Source organism: Protopterus annectens, chromosome 12.part0, assembly GCF_019279795.1.
Source record: "Protopterus annectens isolate FY-2018-M chromosome 12.part0, PAN1.0, whole genome shotgun sequence".
NCBI lineage: Eukaryota > Metazoa > Chordata > Ceratodontiformes > Protopteridae > Protopterus > Protopterus annectens.
Genome location: NC_056746.1, coordinates 350,332,722 through 350,354,719, shown reverse-complemented (window position 1 = coordinate 350,354,719; position 21,998 = coordinate 350,332,722). Strand labels below are relative to the sequence as shown.

The 21,998-nt window shown below is 43.0% G+C and overlaps 1 protein-coding gene across 1 annotated transcript in view; it reads left to right on the top strand.

The window, feature by feature from the left end:
* Positions 1-21,998, top strand: part of FAM234A (family with sequence similarity 234 member A) — a gene marked incomplete at its 5' end in the record, with an annotated part of 537,904 nt that overhangs the window by 152,613 nt on the left and 363,293 nt on the right. The window contains 1 exon segment of the mRNA XM_044089425.1: positions 19,360-19,490. Coding sequence (XP_043945360.1) covers positions 19,360-19,490 — 131 coding nt within the window.

The following is a 21,998-nucleotide window of genomic DNA, read 5'->3' as shown; positions in this document are numbered from 1 at the left end:
GACCTTATTTCTTTAATTAGGGGTTGTCAGCCACATCCAGATAGAGGCTCTCAGCTGCCTTCTGTCAAGAGGCCTAGGGTTGAGCAGGTAGATCCCCAGTCCTCCGATGAGGCCTCAGGTGATTCTGCACATTCAGACTACCAGGAGGAGGCCTTCCCGGCCTACGAGGATTCTGATGCGGAGGAATCCATTCCCTCTGCTTCTCCTCCTGAGGAGTTTTCCTTTGGGGAAACGCTTCATTCCATGAGGGAGCACTTCAAATGACAAGGCCAAGAATACTCAGATTCTAGGAAAAGGTTAAGGGAATTTTTAAAGCTACCTCAGCACAGACCCTTAGCTATTCCTCCAGTTTTAAATGTTTTAGATGATGTGTACTTAGAATCTAGTGTTTCCCCTGACTCCCTCCCCCCTGCTCCTGTCAAGCCAGACAGGTACTACAGGGTCCCAGACACACATCAATTTCTGTACAAGGGCCATACTGCTGACCCTGAAACTATTTCTCAGGGGCCTAAAGGGGTTTCCTCCACTACTGCTAAGAATCCACTTCCTTCGGAAAGAGATTCTAGGGCTTTAGAAAGGTGGGGCAAGAAAGTATATACATCTTCCACCCTTTCTATGCGAGCATTAAATTGTCAATTTTATATGATTCAGTATCAGGGATACATGTTGGATGACTTGCAAAAGAAATTGGCTTCCCTTGAACCATTAGATAGAAAGGGGTTACAGGAATTGGTTCATAATACTCAGCAGGTTAGCAACCATTTCCTTCAGTGTGGATATGATGCATTGGAAGCTTCATGTAGAGCAGCAATGACAGGTGCGGTCATACGCAGACATGCTTGGTTAAAGGAAAAAAACATTGCCAGACCATGTGTAAATTAAGCTTTTGGACGCACCACTAGAGAAACATAAGCTATTTGGTGCTACTGCACAAGAGGTCTTAAAGAAAATAGAGGAAAAGGCAAAATCAGTGCAAACAGTCAAAGATTTCCTCCAGGTACAGCCTCCAAGATTCAGCAGGAATTGGCCTTCTAAGCATTGGTCCTTTCCAGACACAGACAAATTTCAAAGAGGCAAAAACAGACGTGGCAGAGGTAGAGGGCAGACTCGAGGCTCCTACAGAGGACGTCAATGGCAGCTTCTGAACCAGAGAGGTGGGACAGGACCTTCCACTGCTCCGCAGGGACAATCTCAATGACTTGACTTTGACTCCGCCATCCAGGGCTCAATTAGAAGCACCTTTGGGTGGAAAATTATCTTTATTCTCACAAAATTGGCACAATATTACAAAGGACAAATGGATACTGGACATAATAGACAAAGGATACAGATTCCATTTTCATACACTACCAACAAGACATGGCAGGCCAAGCCTGCCACCAAATCAAAGGGCAGAGGCACTCAAACAAATAACAAACCTACTTCAAATAAGAGCAATAGAAACGCTTCCTTCTGCAGAACAAGGCCAAGGATTTTATTCAAGACTGTTCCTTGTTCCAAGAAAAGAAAACCAATGGAGACCCATTCTGGACTTGTCCGCACTGAATACTTACCTTATTGTGCCAAAATTCAAAATGCTGACTTTACAGCAACTCTTTCCCATGCTGGGCAAGGGGTCTTGGCTGGTAACTCTGGACCTCAAGGAGGCATACCTGCATGTCCCAATCAGACAAAGTTGCAGAAGATACCTCAGATTTCTTGCAGGCTCAGAGTATTATCAATTCTCAGCATTGCCCTTTGGCTTATCTACTGCCCAGAGTGTTCACGAAATGCCTGGCATCAGTAATTGCACATTGCAGACTTCAGGGGATACAAATATACCCTTAACTGGACGACTGCCTTATACAAGCGGACAGCCAACAAGCCTTGTTAAAAAACTTGGACTATGTCATTCACCTACTGCAGGCCTTGGGATACACAGTCAATATTCAGAAATCAAGTCTCGTACCATCCCAACAAATACCTTTCCTGGGTGCCACACTGGACACAAACACCCAGATGGCGTTTCTGACAAAAGAAAAACAAAAACAATTACCAGAATACTTCAGAAAATTAGCAACACACACCAAGATGACTGCAAGGAAAATCCCGCAGGCCCTGGGTTTCATGGCATCTTGCATTCTTCTGATTCCACACACAAGGCTGCATATGAGGAAACTACAATGGTATCTAAAAAGTCTATGGTCTCAACACAGCCACAGCCTGGAAGCATTGATCCCACTCATTCCATGCCTTCAAAAGGAATTTCTGTGGTGGGCTCAAGCAAGCCAGATAAACAAAGGTCTGCCTTTCAGCAAGCCTCATACAAGTCAAACCATAACAACAGACGCCTCAGACCATGGATGGGGGGCGCACATGGAGGGCAGATGCATTCAAGGACAATGGACACAAAAGAAAAGCACCTGCACATCAACCAAAAGAAATGCTGGCAGTGATACATGCAATCAAGGCCTTCAAAAGTTCATGCATCAGGGCCATCTACTAATAAAGACAGACAATACCACAGTTATGTGGTACATAAACAAGCAAGGAGGTACCCATTCCTACCCTCTTTGCAGACTGGCAATGAATCTCTGGGATATTTCCCTACAATTGAAAATAGAGCTACAATCCCAGTTTGTACCAGGGAAGGACAATGTTCTGGCGGACAGCCTAAGCAGAAACATCATGGATCCACACGAATGGATGTTGCATCCAGACATTTTCTTACAAATAACTCAAGCATGGGGAAGGCCGGACATAGATCTTTTTGCCTCCCACCTCAATCACCATCTGAAAAGGTTTTGCACAAGGACATACCATCCTCAAGCATGGAAGGTGAACGCTCTCTCCTTCAGTTGGAACTCTCTAACACTATATGCCTTCCCACCTCCTCCTTTGATGACCAAGGTGTTACTAAAGATCAAGACAGAGCAACCAAAAGTCATACTGATAGCTCCAGACTGGCCAAGACAACACTGGTACCCACTGCTACGGAGCTTGACACACAGCAATCCATGGCTCCTTCCTCAATGGCCACTTCTTCTGACACAGCACAATTACAGGACACTACACCCCAGCTTGAAAACATTGAAGCTGACAGCTTGGAAGATTCCATGACTATTCCTCAGGATACACTTTCCAAAAGGGTAAAAGATATCATCCTGGAGGCGCACAGACCTTCTACTAGAAAAACATACTCAGCAAAATGGAAGAGATTTCTTATCTGGAACAGCAAAAAGGGTCAAGACCCATCAGTGATGAGCATTCCACAGATCCTAGAATATTTGGCTGAAATGCTCCACAATGGCCTTTCATATTCTTCCATAAAAATACATGCTTCAGCAATGTCTGCCAAATATAACACTGATCCGCCTGTATTTTCTCACCCATTGCTAAGACAGTTTCTAAGAGGTATAAAGAACATCAACCCTCCAAGGAAACCACCAGTGCCTGCATGGGACCTCAACTTCATGCTGTAAAAAATAACTCTTCCTCCCTTTGAACCAGCAGCATCTTCAGAGTTGAAATTTCTGTCTTGGAAGACAGCTTTCCTTCTGGCAGTAACCTCAGCAAGAAGAGTCTGAGCTACAGGCCCTTATGGCAATACAACCATTTCTCATTTTTCATCAGGACAGAGTTTCTTTGAGAACCAATCCGTCATTCATGCCAAAGGTGGTATCCAGGGTGTCCCTGAATCAAGCTATTCACCTGCCTACCTTCTTTCCCAATCCTCAAAATAAAGGAGAGAGACTTCTGCACACCTTGGACATACACAGACAGTTGCGCTACTACTTGGACAGAACAAAGTCTTTCAGAAAATCTGACCAGCTTTTTGTAGCTTGCGCTGCTGGATTGCAGGGAAAAGCAATTTCCAAACAGACAATTTCTAAATGGATTGGAAATTGCATTCGATGTCCTTCAAGGATGCATCTGCAGTCCTTACAAATGGGTTGTCCTGTCGTCAGGCAGCCCTTCGGTCGGCCGGATTCCAAAGTCTGGGTCTGGCCTCGGCTGGTGTCGCACTTCACCCGACGTCATAGCTGCAGTTATTTGGGTATAAAGGCATCAGCCGACGCCATTATCCTCAGTCTTTCTTGCCGCGTGGCGCCCGAAGCAGAAGCTGTTCGCAAGTGCCGGTCGGTCAGAACCAGAGATTACTACTACCGAATACTACTACCGAAGACTTCTAAAAAGCTAAGTACCCCGTTGGGGACTCTTTCTTGCCTCAGCCGATGTCAGAAAAAGTGAATAACTGTTTAACTTGTGGGAAACAAATACCTCAAAGATTTCCACTCTTACTGCTTACCTTGTTTAGGCCCAGACCACGACGTAGCAGCTTGTCTAGCCTGTGCTTCTTTTAACCGGCGGACGCTTAGACGTCGGTCGGAATTTGCTGAGGAGTTTTTCGGCTCCGATTTTGCTTATATTATGCCGTCGGATCCTCCGACTACGCAAATAACTAAAAAGCGCAAGGAAAAGGACCGACACTCGCGGTCCGCGGTTTCGGCCGAAACCGCTGTTAAGCCAACCGCGAGTGTCTCGGTTTCGGCTGAAACCGAGCAAGCGGTTTTTCCTTCAGCCAAAAACTTACCTTCTACCGAGGCCTCTTCCAACCTGGTGGAATCGGCTTCTGAAATCCCACCTGATGTTGCAGTTTCTCAGGAATTATCTGACACTATTCCATTGGATATTTCAACCCCTGCACGTGGAGCTGCTAGGCCACCTGCAGCCATGTCCATTAAGGCCTTTGCCAGGGCTAAAGCAGCGAAAGCTACTAAATCTGTGCCTGCTAAGACCCCCTCTCACAGGCCTAGCTCTAGTTCACAAATGCTTAGTTTAGCAGAGGATCTCATTTCTTTAATCCGGGGATCCCAACCACAACCAGACAGGGCCTCTCACCCACCTCCAGAGAAGAGGCCTAGAGCAGAGCCCCCTGAGCCAGTTTCTACAGATGATTCCTCTGATGATTCAGATGATACAGACCCTCCAGAGGCTCCTTTCTCCCCTTATGAAGACTCTGATGCTGAAGAGTCCATCCCTTCTGCCTCTCCGCCTGAGGAATTTTCCTTTGGGGAAACCTTGCATGCTATGAGGGAACAATTTCAGTGGCAGGGCCAGGATTTTTCAGACTCCAGAAAAAGGCTTAGAACCTTTCTGCATTTACAACAACATAGGCCTTTAGCCATTCCTCCAGTTCTTTCTGTTGTAGATGATGCATTTAACGATGCTTGTACTGCTCCTGATTCTCTACCTCCGGCCCCTGCTAAGCCCGATAGGTACTACAGGGTCCCGGACACGCATTACCATTTGTATAAGGCTCCTTTTGCAGATCCCGAGACTATCTCCCAAGGACCTAAGGCTGTAGCAGCTACCTCTGCCAAAAAAAACCTCCCCTCTGAAAGGGAATCCAGGTCCTTAGAGAGATGGGGTAAAAAAGTTTACACTTCTGCTACTCTTTCAGCTAGGGCCTTGAACTGTCAATTTCACATGATCCAGTATCAAGAATTTATGCTAGACCAGTTAACTAAAAAGCTGTCCTCGGATGAACCATTAGACAAAAAATCTGTTCAGGAAATGGTACATAACATTCAGCAAATCAGTAACCATTCTCTAAAATGCGGCTAAGATGCACTGGAGGCTTCCTTTAGATCAGCCATGACTGGCACAGTTATCAGAAGGCATGCATGGTTAAAAGAGCAGGCCTTACCAGACCATGTCAAATCAAAACTATTAGATGCTCCCATGGATAAGATCAATTTGTTTGGCTCTCCTGCACAACAGGTGCTGAAGAAGATGGAAGAGAAGGCAAAATCTGTCCAAACAGTGAAAGATTTCTTACAGGTCCAACCTCCAAGGTTTAGCAGGAATTGGCCCTCCAAGAAATGGTCCTTTCCAGACTCCTCCAGAGCTCAGAGAGGCAGGAATAGGCGTTCAAGAGGCAGAAGCCAATCCAGGGGTGCCTACAGGGGACGCCAGTGGCAGGGTAACAACCAGCGAGGTACAGCCACAGACACAGCCACCACCACAACTACAGGACAATCACAGTGACTTGGCTCTGGCTCCGCCTACTAGGGAACAACTAGAAGCACCCTTAGGCGGGAAGCTAGCCTTATTTTCAACAAACTGGCATTACATCACAAGAGACAAGTGGATTTTGCAGACAATAGACCAAGGTTACAGGTTTCACTTCTATACTCTACCAGGGAAGAGAGGAATGCCAAAATCAAAAGGCAGAAGCTCTAAAACAAATATCTCAATTATTAAGGATGAGAGCTGTGGAAAAGGTACCATCTATGGAGCAAGGAAAGGGATTTTACTCCAGACTCTTCCTGGTACCAAGAAAAGAGAGCAAATGGAGACCTATTCTCGACCTGTCCGCTTTAAACACATTCCTCATTGTTCCAAAATTCAAAATGTTGACTCTACAGCAGCTTCTTCCCATGCTGGGCAAGGAGTCTTGGCTGGTAACTCTAGATCTCAAGGAGGCATAACTGCACGTCCCCATATGACCAAATTGCAGAAGATACCTCAGATTTCTTGCAGGATCAGAGCATTATCAATTCTCAGCATTTCCCTTTGGCTTATCTACTGCGCCCAGAGTATTCACGAAATGCCTGGCATCAGTAATTGCTCATTGCAGGCTTCAGGGAATCCAAATCTACCCTTACCTGGACGACTGCCTGATACAAGCGGACAACAAAAACAAGCTAGCAGAAGACTTGAAAAGGGTCATTTACCTACTACAAGCCCTGGGATATACAGTCAATATAAAAAAGTCAAGGCTGATACCATCCCAAAGGATAACCTTTTTGGGTGCAGAGCTGGACACAACGAAACAAATGGCATTCCTAACAGTAGAAAAACAGGAGCAACTACCTCTCTACTTCTTGGCGTTAACAAAGCAGAACCATCTAACAGCAAGAAAAGTCCTGCAAGCCTTGGGCTTCATGGCATCCTGCATAATATTGGTTCCACATGCCAGACTGCATATGAGAAAGTTACAGTGGTACCTAAGGAATTTATGGTCTCAACACAAGCACAGCCTAGAAACCCAAATTCCAATAATTCCATGCCTGAAGCAAGAATTCCTATGGTGGGCTCAGGCCTGTCAATCAAACACAGGATTGCCCTTCCACAGCACTCAACCAAGCCAAACCATCACGACGGACGCTCGGGGCCCACATGCTGGACAAGTGCATACAAGGTTTATGGACTCAAGACCAGCTGCACCTACACATAAATCTAAAGGAAATGCTGGCAGTAAAACTGGCAATTCAGACATTCAGACCATTTCTCCAACAAGGTCAATTGATTATAAGGACAGACAACACCACAGTTATGTGGTACATCAACAAACAGGGAGGCACACATTCGTACCCTCTATGCCGGATGGCACTGGACCTCTGGAATGTGGCCCTGAGCTACAACATTCAGTTACAAGCAATTTTTGTACCAGGATAAGAAAACATTCTAGCAGACATATTAAGCAGGACTACCACGGATGCCCACGAATGGATGCTGCATCCGGACATCTTCAAAACCATTACAAGAAAATGGGGACACCCAGAAATAGACTTATTTGCATCCCCACACAATCACCAGCTAAAGAAATTCTGCACAAGGACGTACCACCCACTTGCTTGGAAGGTGGACTCCCTATCTTTCAGTTGGAAAAACCTGACAGCATATGCATTCCCACCACTTCCTTTGATGCACAAGGTGCTATTGAAGATCAAAGAGGACCGTCCAAGGATCATTCTGATAGCCCCAGACTGGCCAAGACAACATTGGTACCCATTACTGAGGAGCATGTCTCGGGAACAAATATGGCCCCTACCCCTGGTTCCCTTGCTGTTAACACAGAACAACTACAACATCCTGCATCCAAACCTGAAAACTCTGCAGCTGACTGCCTGGAACATTGCATAAGACCAATTAACCCAAATTTATCCCAAAGGGTTAAAGACAGTATCCTGGAGGCTCGCCGACCCTCAACAAGGAAAAATTATTCAGCAAAATGGAAAAGATATCTCATTTGGAGTACTGCAAAAGGAGAAGATGTGTCACTGGTAAACATAGCCAACATCCTGGAATACTTGGCAGACCTCTTCCACAAAGGCCTGTCCTATTCTTCCATTAAGATTCATGCATCAGCTATTTCAGCAGAATATGGCTTGGATCCTCCAGTCTTCTCACATCCTCTGCTCAGGCAGTTTCTGAGAGGAATTAAAAATGTAAAACCTCCTAGGAAGCCACCATTGCCAGCATGGGACTTGAACTTTGTGCTAGAAAAATTGACACTTCCTCCTTTCGAACCAGCAGCAACAGCAGAATTACAATACTTATCATGGAAAACTGCTTTCCTGCTGGCAATCACTTCAGCAAGAAGGGTATCTGAGCTACAGGCATTAATGGCAGTACAACCCTTCCTGATCTGCCATCAAGATAGAGTATCCATGAGAACAAATCCTACTTTTATGCCTAAGGTGGTCTCCAGAGTATCTTTAAATCAGGCTATCCACCTACCTACATTCTTCCCCAACCCACAGAACAGGGGAGAAAGACTGTTGCATACCTTGGATGTACATAGACAATTACGCTACTACCTGGACAGGACCAAGGGCAATAGAAAAACTGACCAGCTTCTGGTAGCATATGCAGCAGGAATGGAAGGAAAAGCAATTTCAAAACAGACAATCTCCAAGTGGATAGGAAATTGCATTAGATTTTGTTACTCTTACCATGGAAAGAAAACTCCAGAAAACATCAGGCCTCACTCTACAAGGGCTACAGCCACTACCACAGCTTTCCTACGAGGAGTGACTACCAAGGACATTTTAGAGGCTACTACTTGGAGCTCCGTGCATACATTTGCCAAGCATTATAATTTACCTTTATACTCTAGATCCCGAGCAGGTTTTGCCACTGCTGTTTTGCAAGGGATCTTAACTACACCATAATTTTATTTTACCTCCTCCCCCAGTTTGGCTATGGTATTCTACCCATTTGTAAGGACTGCAGATGCATCCTTGAAGGACATAGTACAGTTTTGTACCTACCATAATTGTAGATGTCCGATAGGAATGCATCTGCAGTCAGGATTACCCACCCGCCTTTCCCCTCTGTGGTACTCCTAGGGTATTTGCCCCTCTTATAGCTAGCTGGGGGAATCTATTATGGTGTATTTGTTTGTATATATGTACATACATCCTTATTTTTTGTTTGCTCTCTGCTATTTGGAATCATTGGCATTTATCCAAATTTAGCCTTCCTAGAGGGCACCTGGCATCTGGGGCAAGAAACACTGAGGAAAATGGCATCGGCTGATGCCTTTATACCCGAATAACTGCAGCTATGACGTCGGGTGAAGTGCGACACCAGCCGAGGCTAGACCCAGACTTTGGAATCCGGCCGACCGAAGGGCTGCCTGACGACAGGACAACCCATTTGTAAGGACTGCAGATGCATTCCTATCGGACATCTACATTTATGGTAAGTACAAAACTGTACTATTCTGCTACTCTTCTCATGGAAAAACTGTGCCAGCTGACATCAGGCCACATTCCACCAGAGCTACAGCCACCTCCACAGCCTTTTTAAGAGGAGTGGCAACAAAGGACATTTTAGAAGCTGCTACATGGAGCTCCGTGCATACATTTTCCAAACATTACAACCTGCCTTTATATTCCAGATCCAGAGCAGGGTTTGCTTCTGCAGTCCTGCAGGGCATTTTAGCTACACCATCTTTGTCTTAGTGCCTACCACCCCAGGTTGGCTATGGTATTCAACCCATATGTCAGGACTGCAGTTGCATCCTTGAAGGACATAGTACAGTTTTGTACCTACCATAAATGTAGATGTCCGATAGGTATGCAACTGCAGTCAGGTTTTCCCTCCCACCTACCCCTCTGTGGTATTCTTTTGGGTTTCTACCCCTCATTTTAGCTACCTGGAGTAATCTTTTATGGTGTATTTGTTTTTATGTTGTTGTACTTGTCTGGAATTTTTTCTCCATTTTCAAAATTTAGCCTTCCTTAGAGGGCACCTGGCATCTGGGGCAAGAAACACTGATGAAGATGGCGTCGGCTGACGCTTTTATACCCCAGGCGTTCTGACGTCGGGGAAAGGGCGACATCAGCCGACGCCGGACCCAGACTTTGGAATCCGGCCGACCGAAGGGCTGCCTGAGGCAGGACAACCCATATGTCAGGACTGCAGTTGCATACCTATCGGACATCTACATTTATGGTAGGTACAAAACTGTACTTTCTAATCTGTCTAGGGTACACCATAAACGAAAAGAAATCTCAACTGGTACCCTCTCAAAAGATTACAATCCTGGGTGCAAGCTTGAATACAACTGCCCAGATGGCTTGCCTTATGCCAGAAAAGCAAATTCATTTGGTGACTTACTTCAAACAGGTGGCCACAAAAACCCTGCTGTCTGCAAGGCAAATACTGCAAGCCTTGGGTTTCATGGCTTCCTGCATTCTTCTAATTCCATATGCAAGACTGCATATGAGGAAACTTCAGTAGTACTTAAAAAGTTTATGGAGTCAACATTGTCACAGCCTGGAAACAATGATTCCTGTCATACCTTGCCTGCGCCTAGAGTTCCTATGGTGGGCAGAGGTCTGCCACCAAAACAAGGAACTGGCATTCACACCACCCCTTGCCGCCCAAACTCTAACTACAGATGCATCAGACTATGCATGGGGGGCTCATCTGGCAGGGAAGTGCATTCAGGGCAAATGGAGCCCAAATCAAATGCACCTTCATATCAATCAAAAAGAAATGCTAGCTGTACAGAATGCACTGACTGCCTTCAAGGACTACCTTCATCCAAGACAATTACTGATAAAGTCAGACAACACCATGGTTATGTGGTACATAAACAAGCAGGGGGGTACACATTCCTACCCCCTCTACAGACTAGCCATGGAATTATGGAACACGGCCTTGAGCTATCAAGTACAACTACAAGCTCAATTCCTGCCAGGAAAGCAGAATGTTCTGGCAGACGAACTAAGCAGAAATCTCATGGACCCTCATGAATGGAAACTGGAACCACGGATTTTCAACATGTTGACACGCAAATGAGTAGCCCAGACATAGATCTTTTTGCCTCACCCCAGAACTACCAGTTGGACAAATTTTGCTCAAGAACTCATCACAAAAAAAAGCCTGGAAAGTGGATGGCTCTGTCTTTCAGCTGGAAAAACCCCAGTCTATTGCCTTTCCCCCTCTGTCTTTGCTCTCCAAAGTTCTACTAAAAGTCAAACAGGACAAACCAAAAATAATTGTGATTGCTCCAGACTGGCCTCGCCAACACTGGTACCCACTCCTGCACAGTGTGTCACACATTTCTCCATGGCACCTGCCTCAGACACCTTCCTTACAGTCTCAGCAGGAGAACCAAATTCTGCAGCCCCAGCTCCAAACATTGAATCTTGCAGCTTTGCTAATCACCTTAAATTCCTCCTTAGCATCCCTCAGCAAACCTGTGATGGATGTAATTTTGGAGGCGAGAAGACCTAGTACTAGAAAATCTTATGCTGACAAATGAAAAATATTCTGTGCCTGGAATCAGTCTCAAGGGATGAGCACAGCAGTGCCCAATTTACCTCAGATTTTGCAATACTTAACTGAGATGCTTCAAAAGGGCCTGTCTTTTTCATCCATAAAAATCCATGCCTCTCTATTCTCCGGGAAAAACTGAATAACTGTTGAATTTTATTGAGATAAGTCTTATATAGTTACTAGTTCTTTTTTCTTCTATAATGATTTTATGTAACTGTTGGAAGCATTCATGTACATATTGTAAGTAGTTGGTAGTACTGTATTAGTTGTTTGGAAAAAATAAAATAAAGAATTATTATTGAAAAAAAAAATCCATGCCTCAGCCATTTCAGCTCATTACAACACATACCCCCCCCCTTCTCTCATCATCTTCTAAAGCAGTACCTTAGAGGGGCCAAAAACTTGAGACCACCCAGGAGAGCTCCAACCCCTGCCTGGGACCTTAACTTTGTATTTGGAGAAACTCACTCTACCTCCTTTTGAGCCAGCTGCAACTGCAGACTTAAAATTCCTTTCCTGGAAAACAGCCTTCCTTTTAGCAATCACTTCAGCTAGAAGGATATCTGAATTACAGGCCCTTTCATGCGGACAGGGTGTCACTCAGGACCAATCCGTCTTTCATGCCCATCTTTCATGCCCAAGGTGGTATCCATTGTGGCTCTTAATCAGTCCATTCATTTGCCAACTTTCTTTCCCAATCCACAGAACAAGGGGGAGCGGATTCTGCATTCATTGGATGTACACAGACAACTTAGATTCTATTTGGACAGGACTAAATCTCAAAGAAAATCTGAACAACTACTGGTAGCATTTGTTGCAGGGGCAGAGGGGAAGGCTATTTCAAAGCAAACTGTTTCTAAATGGATAAGCCATTGTATTCATTTCTGTTATAAGCACCATGGAAAACCTATCCACCAGGGGATCAGATCTCATTCCACCAGGGCTGCATCTACTTCAGCAGCCTTTCACAGAGGTGTTCCTACTAGGGATATTCTAGAAGCTGCTACCTGGAGTTCAGTTCATACTTTCACCAAGCATTATCACTTACCAATTTTCTCTAAATCCAGAGCTGGCTTTGCCACTGCTGTTTTGCAGGGTCTTATAGCTGTTCCTAAAGCTGTATAAATCCATCCTCCCAACCATAGATTTGGGAATCTACCCAAATGTAATGACTGCAACAGTGAAACACGATGAACATAGTACAGTTTTGTACACTTACCATAAATGTAGATGTTCGAGTGTATTCACTGTTGCAGCCCTGGTTACCCTCCCTCCAGCCCCCTGTTTTTCTTTTACTATACCTCTTCTTTCTTTTACTATGCTTAAGAGCCTTTTTCATGTATTTTCTTTTGTTTGTAGGTATATTTTTGTGTTTCTAATTGTATGTATATGTGTGTGTGTATATATATATATATATATATATATATATATATATATATATATGTATTTTGCTCCCCATTTGGGGGGCACCTGACATCTGGGGCAAGAAAAACTGATGTAATGGCGTCGGATGCATGTTTTATACCCCTGATAACCTGACATCATGGAAGAAGGGACAGCAACTGATGCAGGACCCAAGACTTTGTTAATCAGGCCGACTGAGGGCAACCTGCCAGCAGATTATCCAAATGTAATGACTGCAACAGTGAATACACTCGAACATCTACATTTATGGTAAATGTACACAACTGTAATTTCTGTTTAGGCGGGGAACACGATCATACCTCCTGCTCCATCTGCCAGTCTTTTGTTCCCAAAACTCAGAAGCCGTCTGTATTTGTATTTGGAGAACCAGAGGCTAAAGAGGTTAACATTAAGAATGGATCCGGAGTCGGATGTTCAGGCGGAACCGCCAAGAAAAAAAGACCAAAGTTTCAAGGCCTACCACCACTGCCACTCCGTCATCAGATGCCCTGCCAACCACCAATATAGGAGATGAGGGACATCCACTAGAAACATCTACTTCTGCATCTACCCTTAAGGAAGCCACTTCTGAAGTACCGGTAGGCATGTCCACGGAGGTTATTCTGACATTGGTTATTATAGAAGTCGAGGGGAAACAAGGCTCCACCAGATGACCTTCCATGATCCAGGATTCCAATTCATCCTCTTCAGGCCAGCTCCCTGAAACTAGGCCCACAGCTTTACCTAAATCAACTCCTTTAAAAAGGAGACAAAAGACCAAACATTTGTCTGCTCCTTCAGAGGAACAACCAGACTGACGGTTTTCACACAGTCTTTGATGCAGGCCTTCGTGGCCCTTAGGTCTTCAACCTCCTCAGCTCCCACTATAACTGTACTTAGCCCAAGACCTGCCTCAGCTACCTCTATCCTTCCTTCCATTTCTCAGGAAGAAGCCTTGTCCTCTTCCTCAGATGAGTCAGTTACATACTCATCCCAAATAGCTTCCCCCTTGGAATACTATTCCCCTGATGAGGATTCCATTGAGGGAGACTCCCTTCCAGAGGACATTACATTTGGAGAGACTATAACAAAAATGAGGGAGTATTTTAAATGGGATACTACCCAGATGACAAAAATTCCAAAAAGGTATTTTGAGCTGCTCCAGGTTGAATCACCCTTCCCATCAGCCATCCCTCCAGTGATTCCTGCATACCTAGATGTATTTGCATCAGTCTCAAAAAAACCCTGAGACTCATCCACCTGCTCCCAAGAGACCCGATCATTTCTATAAGGTCCCTGACAACCACAAATTTCTAGTAAGTCCCCCCTTGGCAGACCCTGCAATCATAGCAGTGGCCTCAGACAAACATTCTAAACTTATTCCATCCTCATGACTCCTACCTTCAGACAAGGATAGCAAGGTAATGGGCAGGCTGGGCAAGAAGATATACACCTCTTCAACCCTAGCATTTAGGGCAATTAACTACCAAACCCATTTGGTGAAATATGCCCTAGATTTGGTATCACAGGCTTCATCTCTACTGTCCCCCTTTGCATGGCTCTCCTAACAAGACAGAAGTGGCATCTAAACTGTCCCTGGCATCTCAGGTTGCAATGCACTCAATAAAATGCAGTTATAATGCAGCAGAGGCCACTGCTAGATCTGCTGCATCTGTGCTATGCAGATACTCATGTCTTAGGCTCCAGCCACTGCCTGAAGACTTTAAATCCAAAATTTTGGATGCTCTACTTGATCATAATCTCCTGTTTGGGAAAGTCTGCAGACCTGTTTAAAAACCTACAGGAGAAGAGTAAAGAACTCCAAGATATTAAACACTTACTGGTCTCCCCAGTACCAAAATTTTACAGAAATTACCCTGCTGAGGTCTCTTATGTCAGAAGAGCCCCCACCCCTGCCACCTTTTCATCTTCCAGACATAGGAAAGGGACAAGGAGACAATCCTCCTCTAGGATCGTCCCTTCTCAGCTTACCAACAGACAGTCCTTTCAGGACAGAAACAGTAACAGTAATGCATGACCGCCTCAATCACCTTCCCCTCTCATCCCGCCTCTCACTGTCTGCCCCTCTGGAAATAAATCACCTCAGACCGTTGGGTTCTGGGAATAGTGGAAAAAGGATATTTCTTGTCCCGACAGGAAATAAACCCACACCACAGAGCATTCCCTTTCCACCCAAGAACCAACTTCACCTAATTCCTCACATTATCCAGGACCTTCTTGCTCAGGGAACCATAGAACCTGTTCTACCAGGCCAAGAAGGAAAAGGTTTCTACTCCAGGTTATTCATGGTACAAAAAAGGATGGGCCTTGGAGGCCAGTCCTGGATTTATCCTTCTTAAACCTCTTTCTGAAAGTCCCTTCTTTCAGACTGCTATCCCTTCAAAACCTGCCTTTGCTCTCCAAAGTTCTACTAAAAGTCAAACAGGACAAACCAAAAATAATTTTGATTGCTCCAGACTGGCCTCGCCAACACTGGTACCCACTCCTGCACAGTGTGTCACACATTTCTCCATGGCACCTGCCTCAGACACCTTCCTTACTGTCTCAGCAGGAGAATCAAATTCTGCACCCTCAGCTCCAAACATTGAATCTTGCAGCTTGGCTAATCAACTCTTTGTGTCCTTCCATCCCAGGGCCCTGGGCAAGCCAGTATCCAAACAATCTACCTGCTTCTGCTATTCCTGCCATAGAAAACACTTGTATCAGGGGCTCAGGGCACTCTCTACCAGAGCAGTAGCCTTTTCTGGGGCCTTCTTTAAGGGCCTGGACACAACTTCCATCTTTGAGGCAGCCACCTGGTCCTCTATACATACCTTTACCAAACATTACAAACTGGACGATATCTCCAGAGCCAGAATAGGATTTGCAAGGGCAAACCTGAAAGGATTTCTGGAATCCACTACTTCTGCCTCCACCCTTCCCCCTTCTTAAGCTGTGATACTTTCCCACAGTAAGAATGCTGCAACATGAGAATAGAAGGACATAGAATAGTTGTGTAGAATCTTACCATAACCATAGATGTCTTTCTCTTCCATGTTGGAGTATTCCTTCCCTCCCACCTACCCCCCCCCCGCAGTACCTTCAACCTGTCTATGGGGCATCATAGGACACTACCTAGACTGTGGTTATACTGGGAAGTCAATTGCATTTCTCCGGTCTGGGGGACATCATTTGGCATTACCTAGACTACTGTCCGACTGGGAAGTCAGTTCTGAGGTCTGTGCGTGCAGACGTCACATTTAAGGCCCCTGGTTTATGGCCTACATGTGACATCCCGAAAAAGCTGAACAGTTGCAGAACAAAGCTTAGTTCATAAAGCCAACGCTGAATCAAATATGAAATAAGCCAAGCAGCGTTAATATTAAACAAGTGTTTAATAAAACAGAGCTTTCAGGTCAAACAAACCCTTCATCAGTGTATAAAATACTAACACATACTGACCATATTTATACTATCAAAAATCACACAGCCATTAATTATTCAATTAAACAATTGGCATCCTGGTTAAGAGCAATAATGAACATTTTTAAAAGCATAGGTCTCTATTTCAAACACTTTTTTTATATCTTAATATAGGTTTTAAAGAAACAGTTTTAAACTCGGTAGTACATCTGCACAAAGGCGTACTATCCATTGATATTCCTTCATCTCAAGTTTATTATTTAAATCTCCACCCCGTACATCTTTATATACTCTAGCTATCACTCTGACAGAAAACGTATGTGTATTACCATATTCATTAATATGTTTAGCCTGGGAGTTGGTATCAATCTTTCTCCTTATTTCTGAAAGATGTTCAGTTATGCTTTCCTTCAATTTTCTAGTTGATTTCCCAACATAAAATGCCTTACATCTATTACAAGTTGCCAGATATATTATATTCGTTGTAACACATGTTGCTGAATTTAAAAGTACATAGTTCCTTTTTGTTATTGGATGCTGAAAAATATTATTTTTATTAATAACATCACAGCAACTACAGTTGTAGCAAAAGAAGGTACCTGGTTTGAGTATTGTTACCCCACCATTCTTAACACACATGTTCTTATAACTTAGCTTCTGTTTTAAATTCTGGGCTGGGTATCATACCAACTATAGGACATAATTAGTAAGGATGTTAATATACACCAATTTTTATTAATAATTCGTACCTCAGATGTAGCTCTATTGTATGTTGTCACAAAACGTAGTTTACCTCTATCTGGGTTTGTATTAATAATTTCAGAGGATGCTTCTTACATTGTGTTCATTGAAAAGTAGGGTTTTGTACTTTCTTCCCTACAGGCCAGAATATACTCAACTTCCATATCTAAGGACTCGTTATTATAGCCGCTCTCTGTAAATTCATCCTTCAGTTCCTTCATTTGTTTTTTACATTCTTCTATAGAAGTATTGAGTCTACTAATCCTAATAAAGTGTGCTTTAGTAACACTCTTAAACACATAGGGGGCATGCATACTACTCTGGTGAAATAATTTATTTGTATGTGTGGGTGTTTTGTAAACAGTAGTTTGAATTTCAGTCCCATCAAATAAAATTCTCACATCCAAAAAATTAATACTAATTTCTGAACATGTCACAGAGAAACGTAGGAAGTCAGTACTGTTATTCAAATAATTTAAAAATATATCTAATTCACCCCTGCTACCATGCCAAACAAAAAACAAATCATCCACATATCTCTTAAAACAGCTAATATTCTGAAAGTACTGCTGTGAGCGAGCCATGGTATACAAATTCAGTGTCCCACTTATCCAGTACTAAATTGGCATATGTATTAGCAATGGGAGTACCCATTGCTATACCAGATACTTGGTGAAAGATTCTTTCATTAAAACAAAATAGTTATTATCTAATACTAACTGAAGTAATTCACATATAGTTTCACTATATCTACCAGAATATTGCCCATTTTTTACTAAAAGTTCCCTTACAGCATCTATACCATAATTGTTAGGTATGACAGTGAAAAGTGACTGAATGTCAAGAGTCACCATCAAAAACTTATTTATAGTACAAAGGGATTTATATGTCATAAACCAACTAGAAAGATTTTTCAGAAAATCAGCAGTATCAATTGTTTAATTGAATAATTAATGGCTGTGTGATTTTTGATAGTATAAATATGGTTAGTATGTGTTAGGATTTTATACACTGAAGGGTTTGTTTGACCTGAAAGCTCTGTTTTATTAAACACTTGTTTAATATTAGTGTTGCTTGGTTTATTTCATATTTGATCCTACATGTGACATCCCACGCACCAGCAGCAACCAGGCTTAAGATTTTGTATAAGAGCTGACATTTGGGTTGCCTGAGGTGGAGGATCCCAAAGTAAGATACTGCAACATGAAAGAGATGGACATCTATAGTTATGGTAAGATTTTACACAACTATTCTTTCCCCATCACTGTCTTTTTTGGCCCTTAATTGGAGTGGTTAAAAGTAGATTTAAAGTGGAGGAGGATTTTTTAAAATGTGAGTTAGGGAACTTGGGGTTGTATGTGAGCGTACCACGCAGGAAGGAAACCCTTGACATCTCTCATCTGCATCTTTGTTGGAGGAGAACTAGTAGTGCACAGTAAATCAGACTACATGATTGTCTGTCAGTTGGGAAAGAAGATTAGAGCTGTGAGCTGTTAACAAGTTACTTTCTGTGGTAAAGGTTCTCTGTATTTGCCTACTGTGTGATCTTCAGCAAGTCACTTAATCAGACCGTGCTTTGGGGAAATTGACAATTTGAGCTAGGATCATCAATGGTCTCTTGAAATGTATGCCTAATAACTACCTACAAACCTATGAATATACTAGTGGTACTGTAACTTGGAACAAAGAGGACAAGCATACTACATCTCCCTTTTTAAAAGTATAGCTTGACTTTGTGAGGTAGATTTTTGCGGTATCATTCATTAATGTATACAGGTCATATGGTCATATATTGTATCTTTGATAATTTGCTTATAGTTCTGCGCCACTTTTGTCACCCTTCATTTTTTTTGTTTTTTTTTTTAAGTTATGTTTCTGAGTAGTATCCCACAGTTCTACTGAAAGTGGTAGGAGTTGCACTTTTTGTTGTACTGATTTTAGAATAATTAGGCACCCAGACTTTTTCACTGGATATGCCTACTTTTCAAGAGGTTCTGTAACTCGTTTTGATGTCTGCAGACTGAGACATATGACCACTGCACATAAATAAATAAATAAATACGTAAAACTTGCAGTATAGCATTCTGCAGAGTATGAGTGAAGAAAGAAAATACTAGAAAAGAAAATCTCTGTTCTTCAGCTAGAGTGACTTACAGAAGTGAAAATCATAAGAAATCTAAACAAAAAAATGGATTGTAATGAGTGAAGAATGTTTTTATTTAATTTCAGGGCACTTGCTTTGGAATCATACAATCAATCTTGGAAGCAATGCTACAGTGTTGAACCCCATAGTACAGCTCCCGGATATGAATGGTGATGGTGTTGATGACATTTTGCTTGCATTCACTGAAGGCAGTACGGTAAGCAAGAGAAACCAGTGTGTGAGCATTCATGATCTTGTAGGAGCAATGTGAACCTCTCTGACGGCCTGTCTTGTTAACAGTTATTTTAAAGCTAAGAGTTTGTGTTTTAGAGGACTGTCACAAGATTGTATTGTATTTTACTCTTTCTTTTTCCTGGCAGTCTAAAAGTTAAGTATTTTAAAACATTTTTTTCCATGGAGAAATTGTGTTTATTGTAGTTGTGGCTGGCTGCGTAGTTTAAAGTGCTTTTTACTGTGTTTTTCTTTGAAAAAAGTGACTTTTAAAAATTATAAATTTCTGCTGGCTTTTGTTTGGTGGTTTTCCCAAAGAAAGATACACCAAACTGTTGGTCCTTCTTCCAGTCACAAAAAGAAAAAGTTCAGCTACCACAGCAGACTAAGAATTTGCCTCAGCAACAGGTGGATGATTCTACCGTGGCTGTTAGTTGTACTTCATACCACTCATCCTTTATCTCGAATCCCTCTGGTGTAGCACCTACAGCCACTGTGGACCGGGAGCTAGCCACATCCTCTGCTGCAAGGGAGAGTCACTCTTGTCAGTCATGGGAGAAGGAACAGGGAAGGTTTCACTGATTTGTCAGAATGTTGAGCCCATCCACGGGAAAGCTACTGCTGCTATTAATAACATTGTTCCTAATCATCATTTAATTTCTTTGAGCATTAGTAATTTAATGGGTCTGGCTCAGAGTTTAATTCAGGCTATTGATCTTTCTTATAAACTAGTTTCTGGTAAAAGAAAGAGGGATACCTCTTTTCCTCAAGAGGTTCAAGATTCTGAATCTGGACAGGAAGATGAAGGGATAGATTCAGGGTTTTCTCTCCAGATTTCTGATTCAGACTCAGGAGAGATCAGTTTCTGATTCTCATTGTGGGGGATTCTCTTTCTCTGAGACTACTTCGAGAATTTGCCAGTGTTTTCAGGGAGAGAACACTGAGGTTTCTCATTCCTTCAGCAAACACTATGGGCTGCTACAGAATGAATTTCCAGAACATTCACCTATTCAAACAGTTCTCTCAGTTTTAGAGGATCTGTGTTACTGCCTGCAATTTTCCTGGTAGACAGCCAGCTGTCTCTTAAATGGTAGAGAATGTATAAAGTTCATCAGTTTATTTATATACACTGTTCCCAAACCTAACCCAGCAACTATAACTTTACTTAATCCTACTGCTGCTAAGCATTTAGTTAATCCCACTCGTACTCTTTTCTGATAAGGATGGGAAGATTATTGGTAAATGTGGGAGAAAGTGTATACTTCTGCGACTTTGATTTTCAGAATTTTGAATTTTCAGGCTCATATGTTAAAGTTTGCTGTAATTCTGAACATATAAGGGATATTGTTTCCTCTGCAATTTCTTCTTGTGAGTAATCATCTGCTTTAAATAGTTTCTTCTGTGGTTCAAGTCACTATGCACTGTTTACAGCATCCATGACTCAGTTGGTACCCCTTCCAGGGCTATGCCCACTGGTACTGTTTTGATTAGGTTTGTCTGTCTGAGTTCTCAAAACCTCCCAGATGTTAAAAATGAGATTCTAAATTCTTCTTTGGAAAGAGGTTTAGTTTTTGGCCCCTTTGCTTCAGAGGTGATTTAAAAAGTGTGATGAAAGGGGTAAGTTGATACAAGGAATCTCTAAGATTTTTCAGCCCTCCCTTTCCAATTTTTTTAAGGGATTCACTAACCCCTCGTCAATCTCAACAGAATGCAGATAAACAGACATTTAAGAAGAAACAAGGGCAGTCCAACAAGTCAGAATGACTATTTAAGGGAACTTTCTGCCCCTACCACCCTGGCAGCCCCCTTTCCCTTTCTGAAAGCTTGAATTTCCACTTTTCTCATTGGCAACATACAGTTTCAGACAAATGGCTTATAAAGGTTATTCATTAATGTTACAGAGGGCAGTGGGAGGACCTTCTTTCTTTCCAGGGGGTAATCCATCATCCACCAGGCCAGACGTATTTATTTCTACCTGTCGTTCATTACATGTTGTCCCAGGGAGCAACAGGACCAGATGTTCTTCATGTTTCACTGTTGCAGTCCTGACTTGTAGGATTTCCTGCTGTGAAAGCCCTTGGCCTGCCTGGCTACCAGAGAAAGTTCTTTCCTCCTCCTGTGGCTGGCAGACACCCTAACCGACGTCAGTACGCATGGGTAAATAGGGAGCCGGCCTATGTTGTAAAATCAGTCTTTTCTTGTTGTCGGAGCCCCGAAGCAGTGTTTCAGTGCATTGGTCAGTCCGCAGCAGAGAGAAGTCATTGGAAAGATAAATACCCCATTGGGGATCTCTTTTTTTTTCCTTTAAATTCATGTCAGATAAAGTAAATAATTGTCACCACTGTGGTAAGCGAATCCCACAAAGACAAGGCAAACAGAACACAGCTCTGCATAAAGTGCCCCTGATAAGCAAAAGAACAAGTCCAATGAAAAAAACTCGAGAGGCACACCACGACAAACAGAGCCGACCTGATGAAAACCTGTTTATTCACAC